Source organism: Meles meles, chromosome 16 (assembly GCF_922984935.1).
Source record: "Meles meles chromosome 16, mMelMel3.1 paternal haplotype, whole genome shotgun sequence".
Taxonomy (NCBI): Eukaryota; Metazoa; Chordata; class Mammalia; order Carnivora; family Mustelidae; genus Meles; species Meles meles.
Genome location: NC_060081.1, coordinates 81,704,321 through 81,729,917, shown reverse-complemented (window position 1 = coordinate 81,729,917; position 25,597 = coordinate 81,704,321). Strand labels below are relative to the sequence as shown.

Below are 25,597 nucleotides of genomic sequence, written 5' to 3'. Positions count from 1 at the left end.
CCTCCAAGCTCATCCAGCCCCAGGACCCACCAGCCATCGTTGTGGACTCTCTGGGTTCCGGGCACCCTCCTGGGAGGGGCTGGCGTTGGGGTCAGGAGTCATAGCCAGAGGTGCCTGAACTCAACCAGGGAAGGCAGGGCATGCCCCGGGATCCCCGAGGCCTTGGTTCTCCAGCCGTCACAGACCATCCCCAGAAGACAAGGGGGCAGAGGCGCCCCGCCATGCCTGTTGGATGAGATTCGAGGGTCACCTGCCTTGGGCACCCTAATGCCTTGGAGTGACGGGACTCCTGCCGTTGGCACCGCTGGGACTCCGGGCCAGGGGCCGATCCGAACCTCCAGGCGGGAGCACCAGGGCCCAGACCGCTGGCCAGCGTCTGCCATGGCTTCTTCCAGGGTGTGTCTGCTGAGCACTGTGGTGGCCACGTGCCGGCTTTCTAGGAGACGACATGGACAGGCCATCGCCCCACGTGGTCACGGCTCGGTCTCCCCACCTCTCACACGTGCACACATTTCTCCCGCACTAACCACTGTGTCCGGCCGTCCTGGTCTGAGTCCTGACGCTCTGGGCTGCTCCGGAAAGTGGCAGAAAGTGGGGCCCTGGTTTGAGGACTCAGGCCCACCCACCGGGGCTGCACTGGAGGGAGGGGACTCTGGGGTCACAGTGAGGGAGGGGAGATGCCCACCCAGGCGAGCTTGGGGGCCGGAAAGCGCTCATCTGGGGCCAGCCTCCCTCGGACTTGGAGACCCCGACTCACAGAAACCCACAGGAAACACGTATAAAACCACCCAACTCCGCAAATTCATGGAAATGGAACACATGAGACCGAGAGATAGGTTTTAAATACTAAAATATATTTATACACATCATTTAACTGAGGACTCCCGCCTCCAGACACTCTGCAAAGTCCCGCTGCCCTGCGGCCGCTGAGTGCACCACTGGGGTCAAACACGAGCCCTGCACGTGGGCCGATGCCAAACACGGGTCTGTGAATGTCTGCTTATGCACTGAGCTCCCGTCCCGCGGCTGCTCTGAAGACGGGAGGGGAGCAGGCTGGACACCCCGAGAAGTCGGCTCCCGCGGGCCCGTGCCCCTGCGGATGAACTCACACCTGTGCCCCGTCCCCAGGAGGAACCGGGACGTCAGGCCCAGCGGGCCGGCAGGGTGTCGTGGGCAGAAACCGCCGGGAAGCACGGCCAGCGGACAGCCCCGCAGCGGGGGCCAGAGCATTCTTCCATCCGGTGCTTTCAATGGAGCCAAGGGTAAGGCCCGTGTGCGCGGGGAAGGCGGGGGCGGGAGGTGTCCCCAGGCTCTGGGACAGGACAGTGAGCCCCGGGAGCCACGCCCAGGTCTGCAGGCCGCTTGGCATCTTGAACAAACAGCACAGGTAAGATCGCATAGATGGTTCTGGCGTGTCCGGGGAAAATTCAGTGCCACGTGGCTGTGTCCTTCATGGAGCGGGAAGTGGGAAGGGAACAGCTGCTGGGCCTCGCCCTTCCTCAGCTGGAGGGACCGTCACCCTGGTCCCCAGGGGCCAGGCGGAGGTGTGCCCGTTCTCCACGGGCCCTGCTTGCTTTCTCCCTGGTGTCTGCGACTCACACGCGTCCCCCATCAGCTCAGGACCCTTGGAGTCCAGTGGGAGGTTTCTGGAGGGTCCTCAGCACGGAGGGGGGCCCACCGGTGAGGGGTCCGCCCTTCCAGGGAGAAATCCGACAGCGTTCTTGGGAAGCGCCCGTGGGTGGAGGGGCGGGCCGTCAGACGTCGCTCTGGAGCCACGGGGCCGACGGGGCACCCCGGAGGTCCACGGGGCTGTCAGAGGCCGAGGACTGGCTGGGCAGAGAAGCTGCCAGGCCGTCGGGAGACTCCGAGGGGGGCTTGTACAAGAGGCAGGCGGTGCTGAAGAAGAGGAAACCCAGGCCCTGCGGAGAGAGGAGGAGCTCGCTGGACCGCACCAAAGCTGCCCGCCCGGCCCCAGCCCGGGATTCTGCTCTGAGCAGAGCACCCTTCTTCCCTGCACAGCCCTTGTGAGGACCCCAGTGCTCTTCGTGAGGGAACGAAAACACCATTTGACTAAAAGCAGGACCCAGAGGAGGTGGAGGGCTTCATGGGCTAGGGTGTCCCAGCAGAGACGCCCCAGTCCCGATCCTCACACCTGCCGCTGGAAATGGGTCTTCGCAGGTGTCCCTTCAGTTAAGGATCTTGAGAGGAAATCACCCTGGGTTTGGGTGTGCCCAAGGTGTCCTCATAGGAACAAGGAAACTCATAGGGAGAAGGCCACGTGACCCGGGGGGCAGACAAGACACAGCCTAGATCCCCCCACCGCCCCAGCAGAGGTCCCCGAGGGAACGGACCCTGCCGCATGTGGGTGTGGGACCTCTGGCCTCCAGAGCTGAGGAAACGGTCAGTGTTTACAGTTTGCAGCCCCGGGTTCGTGACCCTCGCTCAGTGCTGCCGAGGCTGCTTCACCGGGCCCCAGCCGCACGGAGCTCCCCGCGCAGGGCTCCCACGCGGAGGGGTACTGGGCTCGCAAGCTGGCCTCCGGGTACACGCGTGTGCTTTAATGTGTAAATGCCGGGTTTCAGCGGGAACGGCCATGCTGCTTGTTGGAGCGTCCCTCGGCCTGGCAGGCCTGAACCGCTTCCGCTTGGTGACGGTGACCGGCTAGGACACGTTAACCTGTCTGCTCCTCCGGCTGAAACTACCTGAGATGTTCCGAGCGCTCCTAGCCCTCGTGTCGACGCCCAGACAGTAGTTGTCTGGGTGGACGGACGTCCCCGGCCTGGCCCGCTGCTCTGGGCAGAGGGACCGCAGGGCACAGAAGCAAGGAGCAGCCCCCTGGACAGGGTGACTTCACAGCTGACCAGTGCTGACCTCCAGAGCTGCACAAACCCTGCTCACACCCAGCGACATCAACGCAGGGGCCGGAGAAGCCTCCAGCATCCCCGAGGCCCTTGGAGAAAAGCTCGAGGCAAGAGCACCCTGGAGCACCCCTCCCCCCACAGAAGGAGATCAAAACGCCCTGACGGACTGGCCTGAGCATTTCCTGTTAGTTGGAAGGTTTTGTGCCTTTTCCTCTAATCGGGCAGAATTCAAACTATGAATACTACGCTTGTCCCCACGCATCGTGAGCCAAGGGTCCCAGCAGGAGTTTCTCCTAACGGGGTCGAGCTGAGGAAGGGGAGAGCAGCCCAAGGCCCAGGAAGGCTAGACGAAGAGGGAGCTGCTCCTGAGTGGACGCGGCAGGCCGACCCTGCCGAGCCGGGAACAGGCCTGCCAGAACGCGCTCACACAACGAGCTGACTTTCATTTCTGCAGAGCCTCAGCTGACCGGAGCCCCAGGGCCGCCCGCCAAGCTGTGGGGTGAAGGCCAGGCAGGTGGGGGGCCGGGGAGCTCCCCAGCAGCGGGGCTTCGCAGCCCCGACCACGACCGCTCTAACTTGGGAAGGACCCTGCTCCTGGACACCAGTCCAGCAGGGTCGAGCAGGGGGTCTGAGCTGCGGGAAGGCCCCCTGGGGCGCCCGGACCCCTGAGCTAGCTGGAGAAGACACTCGGCCTCCTGGAGCGGACTGCGGAGTTCCCTCAGGGCCGCGCGGGCCAGCTGCCGCCTGTCTCACCTTGTACAGCAGCCCGGTGATGAGCATGTACCGGCTCATGGCCGAGTTCTGGTACACGAAGCAGGAGCCTTGCTTCCCACACTGGTCCTGCCAGAGCAGGCACGCCTTGTCAATCACCCAGCCAAAGGCGATGGGTCCTGGGATGCCCCCTGTGAAGAGAGGCCCGGTCAGTCCCGGGCATGCGCCGGGCAGGCAGGGCAGGCGGGCCGCGCCGAGATCCCGACTGTGTGGGTTCTCAGAAAGGGGCCCTCGGTCTTCAGTGATCTCAGGGGTGCAAGGTGGGCTTCAAAGCTCCCTTCTGGGGGGACCTCTGATGCCCTTTGTGCTAAGGAGAAGCCACCGTCCGGGCAAATCAATGACCATGGGTCCCTCTAGCGGACTGTTAGGGAATGGCGTCCTTCGCTCACTGGGCAAAGGCCACCTAGGATGCACACCAGCCAGGTGAGGAGACACATGGTGGGTGCCCTTGTGCAGTGAACACAGTACGCAACTGTACCACTCCACAGCGCAGTGCACAGTACCTAGAGTTCTAACCACAATCCACTGGATTCCCAGTGCAAAGGATCTCTGCCGGTCACAGACACACCTGAAACGGAAGACAGCAGCGTCGGCACTCAGGGGAGGGCGGCCGTCCACCACGTCACCCCCACGCCTGCAGCCAGGTCCTGGCCCAGCCCCCGGCCGCGTCACTGCCTCCCGGGGTGGGGAGCCCGGCGCAGAGGCAGCTCGCGCTCGCGGGGGCCCCGCACGTACCCCGCGGGATCTGCAGAGCTCCACCGCAGCGTGCTGCAGGGGAAGGTTCTGGACCAGAGCGAAACCCGGGCCCGGGGCTTACCGTAAGGTCGCCGTCAGCGCAGGAATGCTGCTGAGGAATGTAAAGATAATTACAACGAATATGAAAACCAGAAGGAGGGGCTTTCTTTGACAAGTTGAAGTGCATTTCCCTGCAGTAGCATGGCCAAAACCAGAGGAAAAATTCTGAGGGACACAGCTACAGTCTCGGTATACCTGAGGAGCGCAACAACAGCGCCGGTTACTGGAGGGAGGGGCAGGGGCCCTCCCGGAGCGCGGCGCCCTCGGCTCGCGGGCAGCAGCCGGACTCACCTTCTGGCCGTCCGCGCCGGGCGCCGCCTCCCCAGGGCAGCCGGCGTGGCAGGGGGAGTAGTAGATGAGGCCGTTGGCACCGCACACGGGGCTGTAGTGCTCGGGGCGACAGGCGCACGGGCCGTTGCAGGCGGCCGCCAGCTCCAGGTGGCCTTCGGGCAGGGGGCTGCAGGCGGGAGACAAGGCGGTGGGCTGGGGGCCGGCCCGGGGGTGCGGGGTGGTGTCCCGCCTCAGGACTCGGGCAGGCGGCCACGTGGGCTCCAGCCGAGGAAGGCGCTGCCCACAGCCGGGGTCGCCGGAAACGCTCCCGCCACACGCGCCACGCCCCGTTCTGCTCCGGCTCCCGGCCGCGGGCGCCCCGCGCCTCCCTGACTCCGTCGCCCCAGAGGCAACGTGTGCCCGGGGCCCAGAACACAGACACCACGAGAGGACGAGGCCAAAGCCCTCCGCCGTGGCGCCAGCCCCCCGGCCGCAAGTTTGCACAGGTCGTGTGTGTGCACACACAGCAGCGATCTCGGACACGCACGTTTTCCTCTTTTCCACTCAAACAGGAAGCGCCTCTCCCACCCGCCTCTGGTCCTTCCTGCTCGCCCTTGGCACTGGCACCTGCCCCCGGCCGCAGGCCCAGCGCCCGCCTCCCTCCCATGGTGGCAGAGCCCTCGTGGGGGGCCCACGGCGGTGGAGCCGGTCCCTCTCCCCAGCCCCGTGAGAGGACCGTCCCAGCACGGGTGCTTGCGCTCTGCGCGACCTGTCCGCTCTGCAGGACGTCCGGGAGGGGCCCGCCCCGCCCACGGCCGGCCACGTCGGCTTTCGCTCATCCCCAAGTGCCACCGGAGGGCTGTTGCTCTCATATCCCTGTGACGGGACGCGAGAGCCGACTCTGGGCCACGGTCCGTGTGCACACGTGGAGGGGAGCTGGGCATTCACGGTCTCACTTTCCAGACCGAACCCTGGGCTCAGGGCTTCTTAAGGGCTGAGGCTGGGCTGTGCCTGAGTGACCGCGAGCCGATGTCTCGCTGCTGTGACCCTCTCCAAACGGGGACCAACTGCCAGCCCCACCTTCCCCAGCCCTCGTGGCCACTGGTGTCCCCGATAGTGTGCCGGGGCCCCCCAACCCCGAGTGCCGCCGGCCCTGACCTGCCGTCGTAGCTGGCTGTCACCCCCGCCATGGGCGCGTTGGGGCACTGGACGAAAAACACGCAGGAGGCCAGCAGGCTGGTCAGGGTGCAGAGCACGCACAGCTTGACGACGCCCGCACCGCGGAGCCTGCACTTGTTCACAAGGAAGCCGCCCAGAAACGTGCCGCCGCCGCCGGCTGGCACCACCAGGTACCCTGCCAGAGAGGGGGGCTCAGCGTGGTCCTGGGGGTGCAGGACAGGGCCGGCAACCCACTGGCTCTTCTCATCCCCAGGCTACGGGCGGGGATGACAGAGCCGTCCGTCTGTCCATGCAGCAGCTGCTGGATGGGGGGGCCGCTGGGGGAGCTTTGGTCCTGGGACCCCCAGGAAGGACACCCGGCCACCTGGAGGCAGAGGGACGCAGGGGCAGGGCAGGTCTGGGAGGAGGAGAGTCCAGTGGCCCCTGCCCGCCTGATGGGGTGGCCCCCAGGACAGCGTGTTCCCTGGCCCACCAAGGCTCATGGGCACGGCCAAGCCCGAGCGTCCAGCTGTTCAGGGGGGCACCACCACCCAAACCCGTTCTGCAGTGAGCCAGGGACGACGAAGGTCCAGGCCCTGGGGGGAGCACAGATAAGCGGGGCCCCCCCGCGTCCCCCCCCCAGCTAGAGCAGATCCCCTCCAGGAGGGTCCACCGGGAGAACTGGCCAGCACGCTGCGGTCGGCGCTCCCACCTCTTGGGAAGGACCATCGGGTCCACGTGACGGCACCGCTGACCGGCCCACTCCTGCTCCCGGGGCATTCCCTGTAGGACCGCTTCCCAGAGATACTCCAAAGACCCCTCACCCATCTGAGAACTCACGAGAAGGCCGAGGACCCTCCAAGATGCCACAAGTGTTCTCACCAAACAAGGTGGCGGCTTCTGAGGCGCTCAGGCTCAACTGGGACTCCAGGAACTTGGGGCCAAAGGTGGACATGCCGGCGACGAGCGTGGCCTCGGTGGCCCCAGCCAGACACAGCAGGATGAATGCAGGGTTTTTCAGGAGGAGCCAGATGGAGCTGGATGGGGAAGAGAGAAGAGACAGAGGGTCAGAGTGGGCCAGAGCAGGGCGTGTGGAAGTACTGTTCCCGGGGGCCGTGGTTCCCTCCACCTGAGTATAGAGAGGCCCTAGGTCTGAGAGGGGAGTGGACTGGGCTGTGAGCTGTGGTCACTCTGCATCCATCCCAGAGAAACAGAGAGGGCGTGAGGCTGGGCTTCGGCGGTGGGGAACGGGCTCCAGGAAAAAGAGCTGCTAAACTGGGGAAGAGCTTTATCAGTGCCCTCCCCCTCTCCGGTGCGGGGCAACCCTGAGTGCACGGTTCAGTCGCCTGCGGGGCAGCTGTGACGACCCGGGCAGATGGCCTGAGCCAGAAGCCGGGGCGGGGGGAGGTGCCGTCCCACGTCCAGGGCTGGCCCCCACGGAAAGGGAATGGGCACCGGGGGGTGGGACCCCTTCACAACTATCAGCCCTGGAGAAGGGGGGACAGAGGGCCCCTCCAAGGAGGCTCCGGGTGGACACGGCTGGCCCCCGTTTCTCTTGGTGCATACTCGGTGGGGGCGGTATTGCCGGGTCCCGAGGGAGGATCCTGGCAGTGGCCCCTGACCTGGCCCACTGATTCCCCAGGGAAGCCGGTCTCGCTCCCTCGCTGTGGACAGGGAATGGGACCCCTGCATAGCCCTGGGGGACGCTTGGCCTCAGGTCTCACTGTGGCCAACTCTGAGTGTTGGGTGTGAGCTCTGGCTGCTGTACGCCCATGCCCCCGACGAGGGCCGGGCCGGGCACCGAGGCCTGCCCCACACTGCCTGGGCTTGGGATAGACACCAAGTTTCTTTGAGGTCCACTTGCTCTGGCTAAACTGGGGTTCTGCATCGTGTTGGGGCTCAGGCAAAGCAGGGCCAGAGTGAGCTGATCACTCAGGCGATGCTCCCTGCTGGGTAAGTGTCAAGAATGGCTCAGAACAGGGCGCCTGGGGGCTCAGCGGGTTACAGCCTCTGCCTTCGGCTCAGGTCATGATCTCAGGGTCCTGGGATCGAGCCCCGCATAGGGCTCTCTGCTCAGCAGGGAGCCTGCTTCCCCCCAACCCCCCCGCCTCTCTGCCTACTTGTGATCTCTATGTGTCAAATAAATAAAATCTTAAAAAAAAAAAAAAGAGCGGCACAGAACAAGAGAGACTCCTTACGGAGTCTTTCCTCCAAGTGGAAAACATGAAAATCACAGCCGTGGGGTCCGGAAGTAAAGGCGCTCAGCCTCTGTGGGGGGCTCTCCTGCCTGCCTGTCCCGACTCCCCGAGCCGGCCCCAGCCATCTGGCCACTGGGCAGCAGGTGCCTGGACTAGGGTCCCAAGGTAAACACTGCCCCCGGGGCTGGTGAGCGAGGAGGGCTGGGGGCAGAGGTCTCTCTGCAGCCCCCGGTCCTGGCAGGCCGGGCCGTCTCGCTCCTGCACCGAGGGAAAAGCAGATCGTGGCCATAGAGAACACCATCCGACTGCGGCTGGGGCAGCTCTGAGTGGCCCCCCGGGCTGACATTCTCAAGCAGCTGAGAGCTGTTCCCTGAAGGCGACAGGTGCCAGTGCGGTTCCCGGGAGCCCCGGCCCCAGAGACCCAGCTTCCAGGGGTGCCTCTTGTCACCCTGCGCCAACCGGGAGATGGGCGCTCTCGTCTCAGTGCACCTGTCGCAGCGGCTGCGGACGCCTTCGAGCTCACACTCTTTCCAGGACGCAGGCCGACAGGAAACTGGACGTCGGAACCTGCGGCCGTGACTAGCCTTTGCACCGAGGCCTGGAGCAGCAGCCAGGAGGGACTAAGGACAGACGCTCCCCTGGGCCCCGGCATCTCACATGGGCGGCGCTCACTCACCAGGCGCCGTCCCCCACCCTGGTTCTCAGCAAAACTGACTTTCAGGCTTGAAGACTGGTAACACTTCTCTTCGGTTTGGCACTTGGGTCCCATGTCCAGGAAGGGAAGGAGATGCCCCCAGAGTGGGTGCCGGGGGACTCTGTACCCGCCGCTGCCCCGGACCCTGTCTGCTGGGCTCTTAGGTGTGGGGGATGCCCTGGGCTGGGCTGGTCCCCTCCCCGGGCCTTGCTCAGACCCACCCAGGCTTTGGGGCGGTTGGTTGGGCTCAGGGAGGAGGTTGCTCCCACCTGTGGCGTGGGCACGTCTGCGTCTCTTCATCCCGTGAAGCTAATGGGATTTCTTACCAGCAGCTGGTTTGGGGAGCTAAGCCTGGACACAAACCTCTTGCCGCCATCCCCGGGCTGCTGACCTGCTGGGCCCCAGCGCCGGGTGCAGGGAATGGAGGTTCTGCTCCGGGATGGGCGGACTGGCTGGGCTGGCCCCGCACAGACGGTCTCGTACCCCTGGCCCCTGTGGCCCTGGGCCAGCTCAGCCTGCTCTGGGGAGCCCTCAGGAGTGGGCAGCGCTGTGCTGGTCTCACAGGAAGCGGGAAGCCGGAGAACCAAGCCCTAAATGGGTCCGGGGCCACCCCCCACCCGTAGCAGGACAGCCCTGTTTCCTCTGCATGAGGGAAGGAAAGCAGCAGACAGCGGACAGTGCAGGGCCCTCCCCGGAGGCCACTCTGATGCGGATGCCCCTCACGTCGCCACGGCGGACACAGGCAAAGGGGACTCATTCCCGCCACGGAGAGCCCCCGGCCCCCTGAAGCTGGTTAGACACGGCCGTTCCTGGGCTCAGGCCCCGGAGTCCTGGAGGGCAGACGGCACGCAGTGAGCCCGAGGACCCAGGCTGGCCACCGTCCGGGGGGCTCGTTTCCCACCCGCGGGAGAGGCCTGCCGAATGCCTGGGCCCGTGAAGAGGGGGGCTGGGCAGCCAGGAGCCGCCGACCCGCGTCTCTCTGAGACCAGAGCAGGCCAGGGATCTTCCATCCCGACTGTTTGTGCAGACCGCAAAGCCGGGCCAGGTCACACACAAGAAGGAAAAGAGGAACACAGGAGGGCAGGGGCTGGTTCGGGGCCGTGAGCCGGGACAATCCCGTCCTCCCAGAGTCCTCAGCGACCTTGAGGCACTGGGGGGCACGAGCCTGGAGCCCAGCAGCTGACACTTCCCGAACGGTCAGAGAGCACAGAGGAGGGAGGAGCTGGCCCTCCCACAGGACTAGCCCTGGGAGGAGGGCTCCGGCTGCTGCTCCCTAGTCTCTCCGTTTTGGGGCAGAGACCTGAAGTGCCCCGGGTCGTGCGGGAGTTTTAGGATCTGTGCGCGGACCACGTGGCCCTGGACGGCTCACACGGACTCTCCTAGCTTGGGGTCAAGATCTGATGGGTGCAGACCTCCCCAAGGGTCCTCAGGACACGGGACACAGGCGAGAGGCACACACCACCCCCCGTAAGGGACTTACAGAGGCAGATCTCTGATGGTTTTCCCGAAGTCAGGGTTGCTGGCAGCCTTGTGACCGCTGTCCTTTAACTGGTGTGTTTCAGACACTCTCATGACCACGTAGCGCTGGGAGCCTGGAAGGACAGAGATGTCAGTGGGAGTCGGGAACCGAGGGCTTGGCTTGAAGCCCCTCCCCACTCCCAGGTCTGGGAAGGTCCCCTGGATGGCGGGCGCAGGGACAGATGTGGTACGGGGCTGCGGCACGGTGACCGCTGACCTGCCGGCCGAGAGGAGAGAGGTGGGAGAGAGCCAGCAGCAGGACACACCCCGGGACCAGGGGGAACAGAAGGAGCTTCTGACATGGAGAAGCCACGGGGGGATGGAGCCCGTGGTCAGTGGCACGGGCTAGGCCAGCCCTGCAGGATGGGGGCCCTGGCCAGACGGTCCCCGGCTCCCCGCCAGCCCAGAGGAAGAGAAGAGGGACGCACCCACCTGGCAGCTGCCGGGGGTAGCCGAGGATGGGGATGGCGGTGAGGAAGGCGGCGGCCCCTGCCCCCAGGAAGCCCACCCACCAGGCACCGACCCACAGTGGGTTCTCGGTGGTCAGCTCCGTCCTGTGGGGAGAGGCACGTCGGGTCAGTGTCCCGTCCACGGGCACTCAGAGCACCCGCGCCGGCCATCCTTCTGCTCGCCGGTCCTGAAAACCTGAGCCTCCAGGTGGGTGGCCGTGGGCTGTGGGGTGACTGGAACCCACCCGGGGACCCCCACCTGCCCTCTTGTCTCCTCCAGCGGGCCGCTCTGGGCCTGTAATCTGTCTAATGAATGGGTGGGTCATCGAGTGAGCGAGGCGCCTTCCCGAGTCCCGCGAGCTATTCGAGTGGCTCATCTCTCCCGAGGACAGGGTGGTGCAGCCAGGCCGGACGGAGGCTGGGGGGACCCGGCACCCAAGGCTGGCGTCGGCCGCGGGGGGTCGCCTGCAGGCTCTGCACTGACTCTGGGAAGTCCGTCAGAACCGGGTTGAATGTGGGGCACCAGCCAGCGTCAGGGAGACCCCGCACGGAGAAGTCACCCTGGCAGCTCGGAAGTCCACAGCTGCCCCGCACTGGGCCTCGGAGAGACGGCGCCTGGTGTCGCCTGGTTCCGGGGAGCTGCGCACCTGCCACGCTGTCCCTGCCCCAGGCCCCCGGTCCGGCCCCCACGGTGCTGTGCTGTCCCGGGGGCAGGTGCAGCCAGGACACTCACCGGCGGCCGATTTCGGTGTAAACGTTCAGCAGGGCGCCTCCAATCAGGTAGCCGGCGGCTGGGCCGAGGATGGCGGCCGTGTAGAAGATGGCTGCGGAGAGACGGGGAGCTGCGGAGGGGCCGCGGGGCCACCAGAGAGGAGCCCCCGCAGCACTACCCTCTGCCCCACGGCTGGGCCCTTCAGCCCGGGGCTCGCGTCCACACAGCCTCCACTGTGTCGGAGACCTGGCTGCCGTCAACTTCTGTTTTTATTTTCTATTTATTTAATTTTATTTTTTAAAGCAGACTCCGCAGCCAGCGAGGAGCCTGACGCAGGGCTTGAACACACAACCCTGCGACCAAGACGCGAGCGGTGCCCCCCGGACGGAGCCACCCAGGCGCCCCTGCTGCCGACGTTTAAAAGTACTTCTACAGATTTTCTGTCAAAGGCAGCGGCAGGCAGCATCCGGACTCTGTGTCCCTCAAGGGGGCAAACGTCCCCAGGGCCTCGTCGTGCGGGCTGGGTGCTCCGCTCCGTGCCGCCAGGGCCCCAGTGCAGTGACGGGACCCCGTGTCTCGGGGCGGCACCGCTGAGCCGCTTAGAGGGACAGAGCCCAAGGTGGAAAGGAGGAGGCCAGAGTCAGCGGACAAGGTGTGGCCAGGCCCCGGGTGCCAGCTGGTCTCTCCCTCGAATGTCCCTGAGCGCCTGTCCCTGGCAAAGCCTGGCCTGGCAGGAGGGACGTGAGGATGTGGTGGGCACGAGGCCGAAACCCAGAAACCTCCCTCCATGTGAACGTGGGGATCTTGGCAGGAGCAGGGGGCCCAGGCCCACCCCCTGCGGACAGCGAGAGGCCGGCTGACCCCGGCCCCAGGGGAAGGCTCACGCGCACCTGCGACCTCAGCCGTGACCACGCATGGCCAGCGAGGAGCGAGGACGCGCCCGCCCCGTGCCCCGGGCAGCCGCACTCACCGATGTAGACCGGGGAGTAGCTGCACTTGACGTTCTCGTCCAGGTAGGTGACGCCCAGCGTGTAGAGCGGCGTGGCGCCCACGCCATGCAGGAACTGGCCCAGCATGAAGACCAGCCGGTAGCCGGACAGGCCTGAGGCACGGTCCCGGCACACCACGCTGCGGTTGGCCCGGCACATCCCCACGCCCTCGGCCACCTCGGCCTCGTAGGCGCCCGCGGTGAAGTGCGGCAGCGCGAACAGCAGCGAGCCGGAGCCCATGACCAGCACGCCCAGGCCCAGCCAGCGGGGCTTGTGTCCGCCGCCCCCGAAGTAGCTGACGAAGGTGAGGCACAGGCAGGCGGCCACGTCGTAGCAGCTGGCGATGAGGCCACTCTGGTGGCTGTGCAGGTCAAAGCGGCGCTCGATGGAGGTGACCACGGTGTTGACGAAGCCGTTCACGGTCATGCCCTGCAGGAAGGCCGCCGCACACAGGAAGAGCAGGAAGCCGCGGGGCGTGTTGAAGGCCTGCAGGCACCTGGGCGCGAAGGCCCCCCAGCCGCACGCCACGCTCTGCGGCCCGGCCGCCACGTAGCGCATCTTGGGGGGCGCCCGGGGGCCGTGCTTCTCCGCCTGTGGCGGGCACAGTGGCTGCCTGCAGGCGTCTGGGGGGCTGTGCATGGCAGGACCGAGGGTGCCGTGGCTCCGGGGTGAGCCGAGGGATGCCCGCCGCCCAGGGGGTCCGTGGCCGCACCCGCCGTCCGCGGCTGAGGGTTGGCTTGGGAAGACCAGCTGCGGCTTGGAGACCAGGGGCTTGTCCCCCATGGAGTGCTGAGGCATCTCTGCCCGGAGGGCGCAGGGGGCAGCCACAGAAGCTACCCGATGGTAGTCCAGCGGCTGGTTTGTTCTGTGAAAAGAGCTTCTGGTTAGAAAGCTTACGTGGACGCTTGACCACACCGACATCTCGGAGAGAACACGCCCCGTCCTGTGCCTGGTCCCTCAGGGCGGCCGGTGGTTCTGCTGCCCGCTCCCCAGTCCCATGGGGCTGACCTTCTGCCCCTCCTGCATCCAGGGCCGCACCTCCCAGACCCAAACACCCGAACAAGGCCACCGTCGATGCCCGTGTGGGCCCCGGGACCACCCTGACCCACCCAGTCCCCTGTGGCCTCTGCTCGGTGGGCTGTGCTCACCACTCTGGAGGGACCGCCCTGGTGGACAGGACCCCCATGCTGTCCAGCCTCCGTTCCTCCTAAACTCACACCCGTCCAGCACTCATCTTAGTCCAGAGTCTGGAGGGCAATGAAGGGAGGGGCAGAAGCAGGGTCGCGCCCGCAGGAGGGTCGCGCCCGCAGGAGGGTCGCTGCACTTGCTGCCGCGGCAGGTTTTCAAGCTGTCACTTCGAGACGCATGTGCAGCGGCGTGGACAGGTTAGGAAGAAAAGGCGCCCGCACTCCCTCTGTCTGCCGCTCCCTAGCCAGCCCCCTTCCGGGGGCCCTGCCTGGGCTGGGGTTGGGTAATCCTGTCTCCCGAGGCTCCCGGGGCCCTGTCGGAAAGCACAGCACCACCGTGGGGACACGGCTGCCTCCGCACGCCCCAGGCGGCTGGTTCTGCCACCAGAAACCAAGCAGCAGCAGCCCACACGCGCGGTGGGAGAAGACACCCGACCTTTGCTGGAGGCGGGAGGCTCCTGGGCCCTTTCTGCAAAGCCCACCGAACTTCCCCCCGAGTGACCTCCGGTTGTGGGCTGAGCTGTGTCCCCCTGGAGGCGTGGTCAGCCATGAGAGTGCGGGGACACGGCGCCTTTGGAGAGGTGAAAAGCCGTCGGCATGGGCCCCGATTCGCTGGGACTGGGGTCGTAGAGAAAGGGGAGGCCTGGGCACAGGCGGGCAGCACGTGAGAACGCCGTCCACCAGCAAGGTCAGAGCCTGGAGCGGGGGCTCCTGAGTGGCCACCCCTCCCCCTCAGGCTTCCAGAGCTAGGACAGGCAAGGCCTGGAGTTTCAGCCACGGGTCTGTGGTCCTTTGTCTGGCAGCCCCAGGACTCTGACACACCCTTCCCCCTTTGCACTGGGCCATGTCATGCTCAGAGGCTCCCAGCAGGTGTGAAACCTGGCTTTGTCCGGAGCCTTTCTCCGGAGGCCGTGGAAGCAGCACAGGCTTGAGCTCTGAGGTTTGGGGAGCAGCCTGCTGGCCTCGCCCAGGGCGGGGACCCCATTGGTTGGGGACACCACGAAGTGTCCTCAGACCCAGGTTCACCAGGCTAGCCCTGCCCCCCTGCGCACAGTCCCGGGTGTCGGGTGGACGCCGGCAGGGGCCCCTGCTGTCCCATCCTTCCTGCAGCCGAGGACCCTGGGCCCTGGAGGGGGTCGAATGGTGGTCTCCCCAAAAGACAGGTGTACCCAGACACACATGTGACCTGATTTGGAAGAATGTCTTTGCTGCTGTGATTAATGGGTTGAAATGAGGTCATCTGGGTTTGGGTGGGTCCCAATCCGGTGACAAGTGTCCATAGGAGACAAGCACAGAGAAGTCACGTGACAATAGAGGCTGCGACTGGGCGGACGCAGCCCCGAGGAAGCCGGGGGGCGGGGGGGACAGGAGCTGGACGCGCGGGAAGGACCCCAGCTGGAGCGTCTAGAGGGAGCGCAGCCCCGCTGACACCCTGCTCTCGGGCTCTGGCCCCCAGCACTGGGAGAAGCACCCGGTTCGTAGAGCTCTGCTCGGCAGCTGTGGGAAACTCACCAGTCCCTGGGGACGCCATGAGCTGTCCCATGTGTCCCGGTTTCCAGGAGGCCACAGGCCTGAGGGGAGGTGGCCGCTGAGCTTAACAGACGCCTCAGAGCCTGTGGGCGTGCGACCGGCCATCCCCGCTAACACCGCAGTGAAGAAACCGGGACCAAGCCCGCGGCGTCTGTGTCCGGAGCCGGCCGCTCACCACGGACACAGGTACCCGCAGGCTACCGAGCCAAGCGCCGAGGCCATGCGGGTCCAGCAGAATTCCACGGCTGCCGTCCCGTTGGCCGCGAGTGCGCTAGGGCCTTATCACAGAACCGCAAGGCCAGCAGGCTCGAACACGGGCAGAGCTGGGGGGCCGTTCCCGGAAGCAGCTCTGGCGAGCTGGCAGGCCCGCGCGCACAGAGACCCTGGAGCCTGCGGTCACAGAGGCCACCTCCAGCACGCACCGCGTCTGCACCCCAACCACGGCAGAGCCCCGTGGACCACAGCGCCCAGCACGAGCCCCGGCACCTCCCAGCCCCATGGCTCAGGCAGGCCGCCGAAACAGCACACGAACCGCAAAGGGTCGATGTTACCCCAAATTCCAAGGCCTCTAGCTGCGTGCACGTGAGCACACGCCCATGTGCACGCGGATCAGCACACCCACGCATAGCCGTCTGCAACATCGCACACACCTGCTCACACACAAACCACACACGCACACAGGGCCAAGAGCTGGGACGGGCCCTGGAGCCCCGGAACCTCAACAGGCCGGGGCCATGGGAGCCCCGGGGAGCCCCGGGAAGCCCCCAGCAGCCTGCGGCGGGTAAAAGGTCAGTATCGGGCCCTCGGGAAGGACTCATGGGTCGGTATCCCCAGTCAGTGGTTGCGACACCAGCCGCCATCGGACACCTGCTCGCTCAGCCCCAGCTCGTCTGGCACGCTGGGCTCTGACCGCTGGTCCTGCCTCTGCAGAAGCAACGGCTCAGGATGTGGCCGGGCAGCTGGCTTTTGTGATTACGGACGGCCACAGCGAAGAGGTCTCCCTCTGGAAACTGGGAGCCACAGGAGAACGGTGCTGTGCGGCGCCGAGTCGGGGGCGGAGTTGCCCGTGCACCGACAGCTTGGACGGGAGCATGTGAAACTCATGCCTGGGCGCTGCATTATTTAAGGCAGAAATCCAGTCCGGGGTACCCTCAGCTGGAAGACCCGCTGGTGGCCGCCGCCTGCGCCTCAGAATTGAACAGCAGCCCTCGGAGTTGTGGGCCGCGAGCCTCCTCCCGGGCGGCCTCCTCCAGCGGCTCTGGTCAGCAGCCTGACTGGCATGTGCCCCCTCCCCACTGTGCGGTCCCCTGGCAGCTCGGCAGCCGGGACGGAGCCTCTGCAAACTGTCCTTATGCCTGGAGTCCTGCTGCAGCTTCCCTGCACGGTCTGGAAGGCTCTCACTCTCACCAAGGCTCTTCGTCAGACACTGGGAGGTGGACCCCCTGGGGACACCACGTGAGGAGGGGGGACGGTGCCCGGAATCGTCCCCTCCATCTGTAGGCCGGTGGCAGGAGCCCGAACAAGTCTGGAGACCTCTGAAACTTGGAGTCTCCCAGCCACAAGGATGGTCCTGAGGGTCGTGGGACCTCCAGAGGACGTTTCTGAGCTTGCACCAGGATCTCGGGCAGATCTGGGACAGTGTGTGTGCGGGGTGCCAGAGACAGCTCTGGACCAGGGTGCGCCGGTGGTCATGCCAACGCCGGGTCTGAGGTCCGAGGACGTGCTGTGTGCCCAAGGACACCATCTCCCGTAGAGGCCTGTTGGGGGGCCCGGCCCGCGGGGGGCAGCAGCCCTGCCTGGGAGCCTCACAGCTGTAGTGGCCGAGCCCAGCAGCACCCACCGGGACGTGCGGGTCCAGCGGGCACAGAGCTGCTTTGTCTCCGTCTCCTGGCCCTCAGGTCCCTTGTGGGCAGTCCTTTGGGATGTGGGCATGTGACCCAGGTTGCTCACGGGCACTTTCTTTCCAGGATCTGCTCCCAAGATGGGCAGAGGGACACCCAGGGGGTCAGTGTGGTCACCCGGGAGAAGGTGACTTCCCGGCTGCCCTTCCTGCTGGCCACCCAGGCAGTGCCAGCTGACCCACACTAAGGCCAGGCTGGTGGCTCCGTGGACACTGTCTATTGTTTGTCTCTTAGGCCCCTGTGGGGAGGATGGGCAGAAGGTGCCAGGGGCTGGAGCACCCAGTGGCCCACCCCATGGGGAAGGACTGGGCACCACGGTGCCTTCTCCTGGAGCCCCGAGAGCATGTCCATCACAAACCGGTCCGGACAAAACGTGTGCCTGCTTTCCAGCTGCTGATGAAGCCTGGTGGGCCCCTTCTGTAGGGGCCAACTTCGCGGTCAGTGGGTGCCGAGCCGAGCTGGAGTCGGGGCCGGGCAATGCAGGGAAGGGCAGAGGACAAGAGTGCCTGGGAGGCAGAGGCAGGAGGCGGACCCACGGGGAGCAAAGGGTCACAGACAGTGCTTAGCAGGAAGGACAGGTCGAGAGGCTGCCCCTACTCCTCGGGGCTCCAGGCACCGTCCGCAGGTATCCTCCCCAAGAAAGCCCTGGGGCCTCCCACCTGGTGACCCCTCTCCGTCCTCCGCCCGGAGCGACTGCTGCAGCCGGATGGTGGGCCCACCTGTCAGTCTGGTGGGCAGCGCATTCCTGGTGTGTCTGCAAGGGTGTTTCTAGAAAGATGAGTACTTGAATTGGCGTACTCAACACAGGTGGGCCTCGTCCGATCAGTTGAACGCTGAGACAGAGCAGAAGGGCTAACCCTTCCCTGAATTTCTCCTGCCTGGAACCTTGGAACCAGGACGTCACCCTTCCCAGGTCTTGAGCCGGCGCTCGGGTCCGGACGACAGTGCACGCCCCCCTCTTCCCTCCCCGGCTCCCAGCTCACTGCCGCAGACGGGGCCGCCAAACTCCACAGCTGCGTGGGCTAGGTTTCTAATAATGAATCTCTGTCTGACATATAATCTACAAATATATAAAGTATGTGTGTTTATATACAATATATAAATTTATATAAATGCATAATATTCATAACACGTTATTCACGTTTTCTAATATATAAATTTATATCTAATTACACTATATGTTTATATTATTATATATAATATATATATTATATATAATATATTATAATTTATTGGTATAATAATATAAATAATATATAAAAATCCATATAAATAATTACAGAGATACAAAGAGACGCATAGAAAGATCTATGTACGAACAGATACATATGTATCTCTCTGTGTGTCTGTCTCTCCTCCTGACCATTTCTGCGGAGAATCCCGAGGGACGCAGCAGATAGTTTCGAACCAGCACCTGCTGTCCTCGAGGCCCGTGCCGGGCAGTGGCATTTGGGGACCTCCAGGACCCGGTCCTATGCGTGAGGCGCTCGCAGCCCCCTACGCCCAGGGAAGTCACATTGGCGCCAGTGGTGCAGTGAGGACAGCAGGACCAGCAGAGGCGAGAGGCGGAGCTGGCCTGCAGGGGCCCCAGGAAGGCTCCAGGGCCGGGTGCCTGCCCTGCCCCCGTGGCTGCCTGCCCTGCCCTGTCGCCGTTCACAAGCATTCTGTGGGCTGAGTCCTCAGCCACGCGCCCATCTCGGGGGGCGGGTCCTCCCCACGGAGCCAGGGGTGCGGCCCCAGGATGAGGGACAAGGCCTCTACGGGAACGCCAGCAGCAGGAAGGAGGCCCCTACCTCCCCATGATTTGGGCGGGCTGCGGGCTCGGTCTGGGGCGCAGCTCACACATCGGGCCGGCCCCTCCCTGCTGCCGTCCCCGTCATGGGCAAACAGCGAGGCTGTGAGCTACCCTGCAGGAGCCCCGGATGGCTTTCCAGACCCGAGACACGCACACCGGACAGCCTCCCCCTCCTCCAGCTCCTTCCCAGGGAGCCCAGGGTCCTGGGACCTTATCCCACCCTCCAGGCCTGTCCCTGGTCCCACCGCATCGAGGAGCCCTCCATCTGTTCCGGCCTGGGAGAGGAGCCCTTGGGGATTAGGCGCCCAGGATTAGCCGTGAGGATAATGTGTTCCCTGGAGCCTCTCGCCAGACAGCTCTGCACCTGGGGCTGCAGTGGGAGGGGCAAGGGCGCGCGCGTGTGTGTGCGTGCGTGTGTCTGTGCGTGTGCGTGCGTGTGGCTCGCTCAGGAGGAGACTACGGGTCTACACTGGCCTGGCCGTCAGCCACACCTCCCAGAGTCTGAGCCACTAGGCTCCTAGAAATCCAGGTCCCACTTCCTCCTCTCCCCCCCACCATAAGCCCCCCCAACAGCTGCTGTGTGAGAAGCCAGTGGGCCCCTGGGTGGCTCGCCATAGCCCCGCCTCTGAGAGCTGGGCCTGGTCTCAGTCCAGGGGGGCCACCACTGCTCGCCACAGACACCTGCACGGGGCCGTCTGCAGACCCGGCAGGTGGGAGGGGCACAGGGTCCCTTGACGCCACGATACCCGGTCCTCCTCTGCCGGGCTCCCGGGGACAGTCTGGCTCTGGCCCAGCAAACGCCCCCAGGGAGGCCCGGGGCTGGGGTGGGGGAAGCAGGCCCCTCCATGTCAGGGCCAGGGCGCCCCTGGGCTCCCTCCAGAACCCCACTGGCTGGGGCTGGGGCAGCTGGGGGCGCCGGCGGGTTTCGTTTCTGCTTCCTCTCTACACTCCAGCCCGGAGGACCCTTCCGACTGCACCTGGTCGCTCTGAGGTTGACAGCCACAGCCCGAGTCACTGTGACACGTGCCACACGCCACATGGCGGCCCCAGCCTGAGCTCCCACACCACAGGGCCCCACCCTCGTCTCCGTCCTTCTCCTGCCCTCGCCCCCTCACACCCTGGGTGCTTCCCCCACTCTGTGACCCTGGTTGCTTGCCGCCCCCCATGCATGACCCTGGGTCCTTCCCCCCCGTGAGCCTGGGTCCTTCCCCAACCCCTCCCCATGATCTTGGGTCCTCCCACGCCTTTAACCCTGGGTACTTTCTCCCCTTACTGTGACCCTGGGTCCCCCCCTGCACCCCGCGCCACGACCCTTGGTCCTTCTCTCTGTGACCCATGGAGGTCGTTCAGGCGCCCTCCTTTCCTGCCGCCGAGGCCCATCCTGGTGTCGCTCCCTCTGACTGAGGGAGCGGGGGGCGGGGGGGTGGGGGGGTTTCGCTTGAGGAAGAGGGGGCTCGAAGCTACTCTGAGAGCGAACACCGGGTGGCAGGCTCTGGGGCGACTAGAGCAGGGCCTGCCCCGTATTTGCATGCCTAGTGACCATGCAGGGCTGAGTGGGCGGGAAACTGGCTGCTTTGCATGGAGGCCAACAATGAAGGACTGTCCGAGAGACAGGGAGGACCTGCCCCTCGGCGGGTGTCTCGCCTGGACGTGCTGCTCCCCACCGTCTCCAGCAGCGAGCAGACACATGGGGAGGGCAGGACGAGCCAGAGAGAGGCACACACAGGTTCACTCGTCTTCCCCACCCATAACAACCGCTCCGCGGGGGGCATGGAGAGAGGCTGCTGCGCTGTGGCCAGGCGGCTGTTCCCATCTTGGGCCGGTGGTGGGCCTCTCTGCGCCTGTGTTTCTCCGATCCCAGCAAGAATGTGGCATCGTGGGGAGGAGGGAGGTAGCCCCTCTCCTCCCAGTGGGTCTGGGCCCCACGTGAAGCTCATGGGAGATGGAGACCTACAGAAGGCCTCACAGAGCAGCGGGGGCACAGGCTTGGCCCCGTAATGGGCCTATCTGGGCACAGGCAGGGTCAGGCAGGTCCTGGTGGCTTCTTAGGCCCATGGGTCAGAGGACCAGCCCCAGGGCATCTGTGAGAGGCCCACCACCAGGACGCACATAAACTTGGGGCAGGAATGGGTGACTCTCAGACCAGCAGATCCCAAGTCCTAAAAGGCGTTGGGCCAAGGAGCAGTACCTTGGGTACCCCCAAGTCTCCGTGGAGAAAAAGCCACCCCTGCGTGGAGAGGACGTGTGGGCAATTCCCCGGCCAGGAGCCTGTGACCCTCCCGACCCTGTGCTTGGTCCTCAGGGGGCCTCGCTTGCCGCACAGGGACCAGCTTTGCCAAAGGGCACGTGGTTTGCGAAACGTGTCCGCCAGCCCCCAGAAATGTGGTTTGAGAGGCTAATTCCGTGTTGGGCTGGTGGGAGGGGCATGCACGATGGCCACCAAGGGGAAATGAGGGGTGTCTGAGGACAGTGGGCCGAGGGCCTGCGGCAGGAAGAGTCCCTGTGACCAGCCAAGGAGGGGAGGTGACTCGGGGCCCAGCAGGCCAGTCTCTTCCCTTGCTAACGGGACCCAGGGCCTGCCCTCCCCCAAAAGCCCTGGTTGCCAGAGACCAAGCTGGTTCCTCCTGCCGCTCATCGGGGCGGGGTCCTGAGGGGCCAGGGGACCACCTGTCGTGAGGGAAACCGGGTCCTGCTCCAGAGTGGGCCTTCACACATCACCCTATGCTGAGGTCAGACAGGCAGCTCAGTGTCCCAGAACAAAAGCAGCTGGGAGTATCTCAGGGTTATTGTGTGTCCCCTTTCAAAAGCAGACAATGGGCTCTTTGCCATGCCTGAAAACAGGAGGCCATGTGGCTCAGGAGGGAGTGTTTCTGTGGCCTCTGTCCCCAACGGAGAAAGAAGCGTGGCCGGGCGAGTCTGCCGGGTACCTGTCGGGGGACCCGTTGCCCCGCTCCCTTCTGACCCATGCCGAGGCCTTGGGGACCAAAACTGCCACGGTCAGCACGAGTCCACAAAGCCAGAAACTGACACGGGCTCAGCCCTGTTGAACTGGGAGCTGGATGAACGGGCTCCGACCCTTCTAGATTGCTCGGAAGCCAGACCGAGAGCCCAGGATGCTACGGCCGCTTGTTGAGGCAAGGGTCCGCCGGAGACCAGGGACAGCCAGACGAGTCGAGTGGAGTCACTCAGAACTGGTGTTCTGACAAGGACGGAACATCAGCCCCCAAACCCCCTTCACTTGGCCACTGTCAAGCCCAACCTCCGGACACCAAGCCACCTCACCACAGACCGGGAGGGACTTGGCTGGGACCTGCACAGGGACTAGCTCAAGGGGCCACACCCCGGACGGATCGAGGGAAGCAGGTCCAGGCAGTGCCCAACAGCTCTGCCCAGCAGGAAACAACACTGAGGCAGGGCCGCCATGGGGGTCTGACCCCAAGGACCTGCTGCCCCTCCCCGCGCAGCTCCTGCGAAAGCTGGCTGTGTGGGCTCGCTCCCCAGAGGCGCCACCCCCCCGTCCCTGTGTCCCACAGGCACCGGCCCTCCGGGCCCACCGCCCCAGCCTCCCCAGCCGTGGGTCCACCTGTTGCGACACCGCTGTCTGCCAGGCCTGGTTCACCAGGTAGTCTTCTCCCCGCCAGGAACACAGCTGCTAAGTGTCAGGAGTCGCCCAACGCTGGATGGAAGCCTCCCCAGCACGCGCTGCTGTGCGCCCGCGGGCACGTGCCCCAATCTTTTCTTGCCTTAGTTTACTCCCCTGCGAGGCCGGAGCAAGAGCAGCACCTCAAGTGCTGTGCGGGGTTAGCCGAGAGCTCAGAGCACTCAGCTGACCCCGGGGCCATCCACCCGCCCCCTGAGCAGCTCTGCCTGGGCTCCGACTACGACCCACTACAACCAGAGGCTTCCTCTCCCGGGAACCCCGCCACCCGGAGCCCCCCTGCAACGACAGAAATTTCCCAGCACGTCCCCGTCTGGGTTCACTGAGCAAATAAAGCCAGTATCGGATTAGGCCGGGGGAACCCAGGCCCCAAAAAGCACGGTGTGGCGCTGCGATGGGAAGCGGTTCCTTTGGGCGGAAAAGTACCAAGGTGCCCCCGCGCCTCCAGAACAGGCCCCGCCACCAGGTCCCCCGCGCACGAGGGAGCGCGTGCTCTCTGCCTGTCTCAGCCCTCCTGGCGCTGACCCCGCAGGGCCCCAGCGGGCCTCTTTCCACCGGGTCCGCCCTGCCGGCGCCCGCCGCAAAGGTGGGAGGCCCGCGTCCGCCCGGGTCTTCCCTGTCCAGGGCCAAGGGCGCCCATCGGGCGCCTAAAGCGGGTCGGCATCTTCGCTTCCGTCCTCCCCCGCCCTCTGCCCGCACCGGGGCGCCCGGGTCCCCCAGCCCCGCTCGGCGGCCCGCCGCGACGTGTGTGCCGCGCCCCGGCGCGAACAAAGCCAGGCCGCGCGCGAGAAACTTCTGCGCCTAACGACTTCCTCCTGGACTCAGCCGCGCCGACCCGCCGCAGGTGAGGCCGCGCCCCTCTGACCCCGGGGAGCCGCGCGTCCCTGCCCTGACCCGCGGGGCCTGCGCCTGCGTGCGCCCCAGCCACCTGCCCTGGCCACCAGCCCCGCCGCCCCTCCCGGCCCTCCGCCCCCCGTCGCCCGCCTCCTCCCCGGCCGCTGGCGGCGACGGAGGCGCGTTTGCCCCGATTTCCCAGAGGCAGCCGGGCCGCGGGGCGCACCGCCCGTGCCCTGCGTCCCGCCCCGCCGGCGCGGCGCCACCTCGAGCCCGCTGGCCCCAGCCCGGCGTCAGCGGGCACCTGCCGCCCCAGCCCTGACGTCAGCAGGCCGGGGCCGGCGCGCCCGGGCGGCGCCCGCGATGGAGCCCGCGCCCCGCGCCCCGCGCCCCGCGCCCAGAGCACTCACCTTCCCCACTCCCGGCCGCCGCGCTGCGCCCCGCGCTCTGGCGGCTGCGGGCGCGGGGCTCGGGCTCCATTCATCCCCGCCCGCCGCCCGGCCCCGCGCCCCCGCCGGCCCCGCCCAGCCCGGCCAATGGCTGCGCCGCGCGGGGGCTGGGTCCCCGGGCCCGCCCCCAAGTGAGAGCCTCGGGCACGCGCGGCGGGGGCGGCGGGCCGGGCGAGTGCCCAGGTCGCCGCGGTCCCCGCTCGGCGCCTGCTCTGGGTCGATTCCCCCGCAGCCCCGAGATGCTCCCGGACTCCGCAGCCCCAGCTGCAGGCCGGAAGCCCAGAGCGGGCGGCGGAGTGTGGCGACTCGGGCTCTGAGTCAGAGCAGGGGCGAGGGTGAGAGGAAGTGAAGTTTCCCGCCAAGCCTTCGGAAAGGCCACCCGGGCCCCCAGAATGGGGGGGGGGGGATGCCGGTTGGGGCTTCACCGTGGCTCGCGCCTGGGAAACCCAGCCCTTACTGCCCGCAGCCTCCTGGCTAGAAAGACCCTCCCTGGGACGGGCGCCGCAGGGTGGGACGCAGAGGCCACGGGCCCCCAGAAGGAGGTCCTGTCCCAACCTCACAGTGTCCTCCCCTGTGACTTCCAACACGTCGCTTAACTTCTCTGGGTCTAGTTACATCATGTACAGCGGGGGCGGTGCACACTTCCTCCAAGGTCCCTGATGGCAGTAGGTGGACTGAGGCAGGGGCCGGGGCAAGCCACAGAGAGGGCCTCCCAGGGTTGCCCAGTTAGTACAGCAAGAGCAGACCACACTGATGGCCCACAAAGCTTCCCTTTTCGTTTCCACAAAATGAACTCATTTTAGAAGAAGTCTCTCTAGGGGCTCCTGCGGCGGGGCAGGGGGTCTGTCTGTCAAGAGACCACCCTGTGATTTCAGCTCCAGGTTCTGATCTCGGGGTCATGAGATGGAGCCTGCGTGGGATTCTCTTCCCCTCTCTCTGCCCCTCCACGGCGCTCGTACATGCCTGCGCTCTCTCTCAAAATACAGGAAAAAAGAAAAGGAAAGAAGTCGACACAAGTCAGCTGCGTGTGTGTGTTCAGATCCTGACGGCAGTTGGGCTTGGGTCAGGAAGACACGACCCTGGGGCCGCTGGGGGGGGCACACGCAGAGCCTGAGGCCTCCGCAGCCACGGAGGAGACGAGGGGCTGACCTTTTCCTGTGGGGGCTGGGGAGGGCCGGGGCTGGGGCTCGTGGACGCGTCCGCATTTGCTCGGTTATGTATGAAATGCTCTGCCTTCAGAGGGTTGGCTGCTGCCCACTCGTGCCAGGCCCCAGGGCCCCGCTTTTGTCCTCGCCTCCATGCACACATCCACACCTGGACGTTGGGGCGAGGTCTGGCCGCTCCTGGAATATCGGCCTCCACTCCTGGCCCCACCTGTAAGAGGAAACACCACCAACAGCGTTCCCAGGAGACGTTCTCTCTGAGGATGAGGGAGAGCGGGAGGACCTCCCTGTCCGCCTGGAAGAGGCTGGCGAGCTGCTCTGCAGGCCTGGCCTCGGGGAGGAGCCCGCTGGGAGCAGCGTTTCCCAGTGGAGCTGACTAGAGGTAACTTTGGTGGGTAGTGAGCTCCCTGTCACGGGAAGTGTGTGAACAGAGCTGGTTGACCTTCCGGTACTGATGCGGGGAAAGCATTTCACGTGTCAGGAGCAGCTCTGGACTCACTGTTTCCAAACTTCGCTTTGGATTTTATTCCTTGAGACGTATCCACATGAACAACTCACTTATTTTACTAAAACCGTACGTTTCTTTCCACAGAAGTGAACCCGTGTCTTTATGCTGGAGAGGCTGGCACTGGCCAGATAAAGGACAAGAGTTCACTTCTAGCCAA

At 65.6% G+C, this 25,597-nt stretch overlaps 1 protein-coding gene across 4 annotated transcripts; it reads right to left on the bottom strand.

Annotated features, from left to right (window-relative positions):
• Positions 1-844: 844 nt before the first annotated feature.
• On the bottom strand, positions 845-23,862 carry SLCO4A1 (solute carrier organic anion transporter family member 4A1). 4 transcript variants are annotated; one of them, XM_045980914.1, is made up of 12 exons: positions 23,731-23,862; positions 12,397-13,280; positions 11,448-11,538; positions 10,698-10,819; positions 10,228-10,339; positions 6,738-6,892; positions 5,856-6,051; positions 4,719-4,884; positions 4,450-4,622; positions 4,136-4,200; positions 3,615-3,763; positions 845-1,919 (listed from the first exon to the last, which is right to left on the bottom strand). In XM_045980914.1, the coding sequence occupies exons 1-12, from the start codon at positions 23,802-23,804 to the stop codon at positions 1,755-1,757; spliced, it is 2,352 nt and encodes a 783-aa protein (XP_045836870.1). In that variant the 5' UTR covers positions 23,805-23,862; the 3' UTR covers positions 845-1,754. The 4 variants fall into 4 exon arrangements, with proteins under 4 accessions (XP_045836870.1, XP_045836871.1, XP_045836872.1 ...); XM_045980915.1 differs by lacking the exon at positions 23,731-23,862 and adding an exon at positions 22,412-23,697; XM_045980916.1 differs by lacking the exon at positions 845-1,919 and having other exon boundaries at positions 3,622-3,763; positions 4,368-4,479.
• Positions 23,863-25,597: the final 1,735 nt, after the last annotated feature.